Here is an 8377-nt window from a genome sequence, read left to right on the forward strand (position 1 = left end):
AAGATCATATGCCCCAGTACAGGGGAATGCAAGGGCCAGAAAGTGGGAGTGTGTGGGTTGGGGAGCAGAGCAGAGGAAGGGTATAGGGGCCTTTGGGGATAGCATTTGAAATGTAAATGAAGAAAATATCTAATAAATAAAATAGAAAAAAAGAGAAAAAATATTAAAAATGAATTACTTAAAAAGATTTTCTTAGTTTAAGATTCAACAATTACTTTTATCACTTTATCAAACTAAAACTTTGCAAAAAATGTTGGTATTAGATTTAAAAATTAAAACATTTCTAAATAGTAAACAGTTATTCTAAATAGATGTGGCAAACTTTAATTCCAAATGTAGATTTTAACTATCTTGGGAAAGAAAATACAAAGTTTTCCTCTCCTTTTTGATAAAAGAAAATCAATTTATTATGTAGTTGTTCCAACATGCATGCAGGGACACTGTTACTACAATTTCATAGCAAACATGAAAGAACTGGCCATGAAAGTAATGTAATTATTTTTGAGAATCTTTTTCACGCAATTCATTGTTTTCTTCAAATCCATACTACATTCCTCCCTTTCTTTTCCACTCTCTAACTCCTTACTTTTTCTATTCAAATTCATGTGCTGTGATTTAATCCTATAGAATCTACTAACCACACTGTATGTGTACAACAACATTAAGATCATCTAACTTAGCACAGGAAGTATCTCAGAACTTCATCCTTGTAGAATGTTCAGAATCATTTCTCCTGATTTCATCACTGACACTAACATCGAGGTATAGAAATTCCTTAGCTCCTCTTTCATTAATGATGACATTTTTTTAAATGATTGATTACATGCAACTCTTATGCATATAATCATGGCTGTTATGGATTAAAGTGTGCAATTGAGCTGTCATGTCTGGTAAAGAATTCAGCAAATAGTAGGCCAAGTATTTTCTGACCACATATGTCTACTAACTCTGACTCGGGCAATTTTTAAAGACACTATTCTATGATTATTCCATTTAGTGCAGAAAACTCCTCAGTGTTTTATAGGAGAATGAGGACCAGTTAGGGGTTTCTGAATAAATCACTATATAGTGCAGCAGAAACTTTTCTGATGAAAGTAAAGAGAAGCATTAACCTATGTGTATTTAAAGAAATGAATATGGACAGTTAAAAAGAAACCCTATTCATCAAATATACATTGATATAATAGTTATAGCCTTAGCCTATGTCTGATGTGTAAACGTGACTAATTTAAAGGAATTTCTTGAAAATAACCACAGGAATAGTTAGTTATATTTCTTTTTGATGCTGGCTAATGTGCTGGTCTATCTGTAAAACAATAATCTCAGTTTCTATGACTTTATCAGAAATCAATTTTTAAAAGAGGAAAATGAACTTAATTTGGTTCTTTATGTACTGACTGTAAAGTGTACATTTCCCTTTCCACCCATGCCTGGGGATACCCAAATTTCTTAAACAATGCAGGAAATAGTTTAGAGGTTAGATCATATCTAACTATGACTGTGATGCCAAGAATTGGTCCTTATCTTGATGGTTAGGAGCTGTAACCAACCATTTCCCTGATGTCTAATGCAGAAAAAATTTTGAGGAATATAAGAAATTCAAACACCATTGATTTACAGAGTTGTACTCTGTGTAGACAGTATAGAAATTCATCTCTTATTGGTAATTGCTGCTGAGTCAAAAAGCACATAACTGATAGATATATTGTAATATATCACTGAAGAAATAGTGACAGTTTGATAGCCAGAGAGTAGGGCATGGCCATTTTGGTCAGAATGTATTCTCAAAAATAAAAGCAAGCCATAAGATCATGGTTAGCATAACATATATTTTAGATGATCAAAGCATTTAAATAATCAAGAGGGTTTGTGAAAAAATAAAAGTATACTTCAATCCTTCCACCAACTATTCCATTGGCATCCCCATACTTAGGGTAAAGGTTGGCTGTAGGCATCCTCATTTGTATTGATCATGCTCTGGTAGACCCTCTCTGGGGAAACCTACACAAGGCTCCTATCAGTAAGTGCTTCTATGCATTAGCCTTAGTGTCTGGGTTTGGTGTTTGCAGGTGGGATGGATCCATAGATGGTGTAGTTCCTGAATGACCTTTCCTTCAGTCTCTGTTCTACTCTTTGTCTCTGTATTTCCTTTAGACAGGAACAATTCTGGGTTAAAAATTTTGAGATGGGTGGGTGGCCCGATCCCTCAACCAGGGGTCATGCCTATCCACTGTATATGGTCACTACAGGTTCTCCCCCCCTTTTTTTTTTGTATTTTGGCTAATGTCACCCCGTTGGGTCATGGAAACTTCTTGCCTCCATGGCATGTGGGACTTTCTATTGGCTAGGAAGAACCATATCAACTAACTGACCCAGACATCCTAAAAATTAAACCACCAACCAAAGAGCATAAGTGGAGGGGTCCATGGCTCCAGTTTCCTATGTAGCAGAGATCAATGATAGGAGACACTTTGGGTCCTGTGGAGGCTCGATGCCCCACTGTAAGGTGATGCTAGGAGAATGATAGAGAGGGATTATTGTAGGGTGATATAGGAGTGGGTGTGTGGGTGATGGAGCACCCCTCTACAGGCAGGGGGAGGAAGGGAGATGGCATAGAATTTAAATAAGTAAATAACCAATAGTAAAAGGGACAGTTATTGGTATGTTAAGACTGCATTAAATCCACAGGTCATTTTCAATACCATTGATATTTTAACATTATTAATTTTTCATTGTATGAATAAAAATAGTCTTTTTGTTTATTGTGTACTCTATTTTGCCCAGTATTATTTTATTGTTATTGTGAACCTTATCTACTTCCGGTGTCTATTTAATAATTGCCTACACATTCAAATTTGGAAAATTTCTCTCCTTTAACTTTTGATGTAATTTGTAAAGAATTAAAGTAAATCCTGTTCAAATATTGGTTAGGTTTCACTAGCAAAGTTGACAGATCCAGAATTTTTCTTTGATGGGAAACATTTTATTATTTCAACCTTATTCTTCCCTTTTAATTTGCTTATGATATCTATTTTTCTTTTTAAAATTCATATTTCGTCATCAAAATAACGATTCCATTACTTCTGATGAGTAGGCAACTGATACAGGAAGGATAAGAATGAACCTGATCACTGAGTATCCTTTGATTGTTTTTACCGAGGCCTTCTTAGGGACTCTCCTATGAGCCTTTCATTCACTGTTCGTTGGAAGAAAATGGATTACAACCAGAAAATGTGAATTCTATTTTTATTTATTGGGAAAAGAAGACTAATGCATTGTTGGTTGGAATGTAAAATGGTAAAGCAGTTATAATGTAGAATTTTCTTAACAACCTAAAATAGGATAACCTGATGATCTAGAAATTTCACTACTAAATGTACAAAATCAATTAAGGTTAAATCAATATAAAAAAAAGTATGTCTGAAAAAAACTAACAAACAAACAAACAAAAAAACAACAACACATATGTGTCTAGAAGCTAAATGAAATTGTATTGGTGTGAGGTCAAGGTACTCAGGCATGAAAGTATACTCCCTCTTATATTACAAATATAGAATATGAAAAAGAATAAATCATGTATATTTATGATTATAAAATATAAGGGGTTGCTTCAGCATGAATTATAGGCAAATTTATGTTATTGCAAGTGATTGGAGACATTAAGATAGAAATTTAAAATTCATTTTTGGACCCTCTAAATAAAAAATAAAGTTGGTAAATAAGAAACCTGTAGTCGCCAGATTCCTGTAGCACATGTCACATTCTTAGTGGAGTTTGACAGGAGAATGAGTGTAGCAGAACCAAGGAGGGTACACTCCAATTGACCTGGTAATGTACCTTAGTGTCCCCTCAAATGCTTTCCTATATTTAGAGGGCCAGTATAATGTTGCATACGAAGATGAAGAAGACAATGTCCAGGTAGAATGATGCTATATTATAGATATCTAGAGTACTTCCTTCTATCCATTCTTTCATAAACAAGTTACTCTTTAATAGTTGATAAGCCTTGATATTTTCTCATACTCCAGCAAAACTTGTTAAATCTAATTTGTATTTTTAAATTTTCTTATGTCAAAGCAGCTCACTGTTTGTCACTGCTCAGTGAAATAGAACTATGCTTTAAAAGGCTTACTGGTCTAATAAATTATTTTGGAAAGCAATAGGCAGTAGTAAAAACAAAAAGTAAAAATTTACAAGAAACTCATCAGCATAGAAAACAGAATGCCATATATCTATAAGTTAATTTATATCTCAGTTTCCCAAGTCAGTTTCTTTTCTAGAAATTTTTCCTAGGATAAATATGCCACCAAAAAATTACATATGTTGCTTCCAAGGTTGTTGATTGTGTAGCAGAATAAAATGGTTAGTACAACTGTCAAATATATTGAATATTTTGGTCAAGCAACATGGGAAACTTTGGCAACTAATGCTATAGAATCTATTAAAACATGGAATGTGTTTCATGATTCTATGTGTCACTACTTAGAATATTTCAGGATAATTCCCAAAAGTTTTAAAACTGAGTGCTATGATACAGTCATTGAAGTTGTTTATCAGGTTAGCAGTTCTCTGGTGGAATTTTTCGGGTCCTTTGTGTACACTATCATATCATCTGCAAATAGTGGTATTTTGACTTCTTCCTTTCCAAATTGTATTCTTTGATCTCCTTTTGTTGTCTAATTGCTCTAGCAAGGACTTCTATTACTTCATTGAGTAGGTAGGGAGAGAGTGGGCATCCTTGTCTAATCCCTCATTTTAATACGATTACTTCACATTTCTCTCCATTTACTTTGATGTTGGCTACTCCTTTGCTGTATATTGCTTTTATTATGTTTAGATATGGGCCTTGAATTCCTGAACTTTCCAAGACCTTTATCATAAATGGGTGTTGGATTTTGTCAAATGATTTCTCAATGTCTAATGAGATGATCATGTGATTTTTGTCTTTGAGTTTGTTTATATAGTGGATTACGTTGATGGATTTCCTTATACATAACCATCATTGCATCCCTGAAATGAAGCTTTCTTGATCATGATGGATGATCTTCTTGATATGTTTTTGGATTAGGTTTGCAAGAATTTTATTAGGCACTTGTGCATCAATATTTATAAGGGAAATTGGTATCAAGTTCTCTTTCTTTGTTGGGTCTTTATGTGGTTTAGGTATCAGAGTAATTGTGGCTTCATAGAATGAATTGGGCAGAGTACCTTCTGTTTCAATTTTGTGGAATAGTTTGAGGAGAACAGGAATTAAGTCTTCTTTGAAGTTCTGATAGAATCCTGCACTAAACCCATCTCGTTCTGGGCTTTTTGTAGTTTGGTGACTATTAATGACTGTTTCTATTTCTTTAGTGGATATGGGACTGTTTAGATCATTAATGTGTTGTTGGTTTAACTTTTATACCAGGTATTTGTCTAGAAGACTGTCCATTTCATTCAGATTTTCCAGTTTTGTTGAATATAGCCTTTTGTTGTAGGACCTGATGGTTTTTTGGATTTCCTCAGTTTCTGTTGTAATCTCTCCCTTTTCTTTTCTGATATTGTTAATTAGGACACTGTCCCTGTGCCCTCTAGTTAGTCTGGCTAAGAGTTTATCTATCTTGCTGATTTTCTCAAAGAACCAGCTCCTGGTTTGGTTGATTCTTTGTATAGTTCTTTTTGTTTCTATTTGGTTGATTTCAGCCCTGAGTTTTATTATTTCATAAAATCTACTCCTCTTGAGTGAATTTGCTTCCTATTGTTCTAGAGCTTTCAGATGTGCTGTTAAGCTGCTAGTGTATGCACTCTCCACTGTCTTTTTGGAGGCACGTATAGTTATGAGTTTTCCTCTTAGGTGTGCTTTCATTGTGTCCCATAAGTTTGGGTATGTTGTGGCCTCATTTTCATTAAACTCTAAAGAGTCTTTAATTTTTTCTTTATTTCTTATTTGAACAAGTTATTGAGTAGAGTGTTGTTCAGTTTCCATGTATATGTAGGCTTTTTATTTCTTATGTTGTTATTGAAAATCAGCCTTAGTTCATGGTGATGTGATAGGATGGATTCATTTTATTATTTTTGAATCTGTTGAGGACTTTTAGCTAATTTATTGAGTGAAACATTTTACAGTGTTTCTATTTAATGGAAGAGATTTGAGTTTAGTAAAACAGTCTAGAAAAAATGTATTTTAGAGCTATAGAGAGCACAAATATTCATATAATTATTGATAACATTGATTATAACCAAAAACCCTAGGGAACTTTGTAGAAGATATGACAGACATAAGATCTTGAATTAAGGAGATGTATAGGAGGAAAAGCCTTTTCTCCTGCTGGCCGGAATATGAGTAATCAATCAGTCCAGATGATCTTGCTGATTTCTGCTTGTGGACGTTGTACATCGTGGTGCGGAGCCTAGTGCGCACCACGATGTACAACGTCCACAAGCAGCCCCAAGCTCTGCCTGAGTTTGGGTATAGTCTGGTAATATATATAGGAGGCAGAAAATTGAATGAGGACAACACTCAGGTGAAGCAGATTTCCTGACTTGGAGCCTTCATTGTGGTCGACCTTCTCAGAAATGTGGCTGACTTCAACTCTTTCAGGCTCTGGTAGGTTGCCATTCATCCATGTACCTAAGTAAACCTTAATATTGCAGAGATGTTCAAGATGTGTTTGGAGTGTGGATTTACTTTTGGAAGTGATGTGCTTCCTAAACATTTGAGTTTAGACCTTTTGATTACAGTGCCAATTACCTTCTCTCCTGAAAGAAACATTTTACAGAGTTTCTGGTTAACACAGGAGGAGATTTGAGTGTAGTAAAATAGTCTCAGATAATTATTTGAGGTCTTTGTTTTATGGTTATTCAAAGCTCCATGTGTTTGCAAACTACTTGAAAAGCTTGAGCAAATGCACACTGTGTGATATCATCTACGTGTCCAATTCTCTAATGGAGTAATGTCACTATTTTTCTGTATTTTCTGAGTTATGAAAATAAATGCCCTATTAATCGTTAGGAAATCAAATATAATGGCTGAGGAACCTCAGAAAAGACAGCATTATAAGATAATTCGTTTGTTGTAACCACATGCATAGATTATTTCAGTTTGTTTCTCTGACAGCAGGAATGCGATTGTTGCTGCTGGTGTCTAGCCTACTCCTTTGGGAGAATGTGTCCAGCAAACCAACTTCCAAGGTGTCCACTGAAGACCTGTATAATCGTTTGGCTGAACTGTCTCATAATACATTTATCCTGACCGCAGATNTATATAGTGAATTTGTAAGTAATGCCCTTGCTTCTGGATTCTTATCTAAAGGGGCCTTCAAATAACTAAACAATAATAAAATTGGAAAGTTCTATGTATATAATTCCAAGAAATTCACTTGTTATAGGTAATAGAATCATATAGCAAATTGTGGAATGGGCAAAATATGAAATTTTATTAAAATATCAAAACATTTTGTTAAGAATTAAATGGTATTTTAAATTTTTCTATAACTTTAAAAATAATAACTTGTTTTGAATTTTGTCACAGGATCGGTGATATCCTGGTAACTTACCAATGGATTCTGTCTTCATGACCATTTTATACTTATTGATCTGAAGATACATAGTACAGGNGAATTGCATTTAAGTTAGTTATATGGAAAGAATAAATTTAGAAAAAGTCAAAACCATGAGGTACTCCTATGAAAAGAATAATACTAAATACAATTGAAACCATGCAAAAAAGTGAAAAGCAAAAGCAAAACACAATAACTCTTTCTAATTTCACAAAGGCTAAGAATTATGGTTTATCATTTTCAGGAAAGTGTCTTAGTACAATTGAAGAGATGATTTAGAAACAAAATACATTATCTCTTCTTCAGGGGTATTACTCATAGTTTCAGCATCTGATAGTGAGGAAACAATAGAGAAAATTACCACTCAAAATTGAGTATATGGATTATATATCCCTAAATTTGTAGAGAATATATATTTTCATTGTTAGTTTCCTTCACTCNTTTTTCTTAAATTCCTTATTCTTTTCTCCTAATCTTTCAGCAGTATATTTCTAATAATCCTTTATCTATTAAGTAATTTTGTATTTTCCTAATAAATACCTTATACAAGTATATTCTTCATATCATTAATATAGAAATATTAAATATTGTTGTGAATTCTTATGTTAGTCACTGCTGAATATTTCCTTAAAACATGCCTAGAATTTTATAGTTAATTGTTTACTGTATCAACAGTAATGAAATGCACATTTTTATTATTATTTTCTTTATTTACATTTCAAATGCTATCCCGAAATTTACCTATACCCCCCCCTGTCCCTGCTCCCCTAACCACCCACTCCCACTACTTGGCCCAGGCCTTCCCTTGTGCTGGGTCACATAAAGTTTGCAAGACCAAG

General features: G+C 33.8%; 1 protein-coding gene across 1 annotated transcript in view; it reads left to right on the top strand.

Annotated features, from left to right (window-relative positions):
* Positions 1–6555: 6555 nt before the first annotated feature.
* Positions 6556–8377, top strand: part of LOC110334297 (prolactin-3D1-like) — a 5942-nt gene continuing 4120 nt past the window's right edge. Inside the window, exons 1-2 of the mRNA XM_021216124.1 lie at positions 6556–6586; positions 7097–7254. Coding sequence (XP_021071783.1) covers positions 6556–6586; positions 7097–7254 — 189 coding nt within the window. The remainder of the gene's footprint in view (positions 6587–7096; positions 7255–8377) is intronic.

This window comes from Mus pahari, chromosome 16 (assembly GCF_900095145.1).
Source record: "Mus pahari chromosome 16, PAHARI_EIJ_v1.1, whole genome shotgun sequence".
In the NCBI taxonomy this organism is placed as follows: Eukaryota; Metazoa; Chordata; class Mammalia; order Rodentia; family Muridae; genus Mus; species Mus pahari.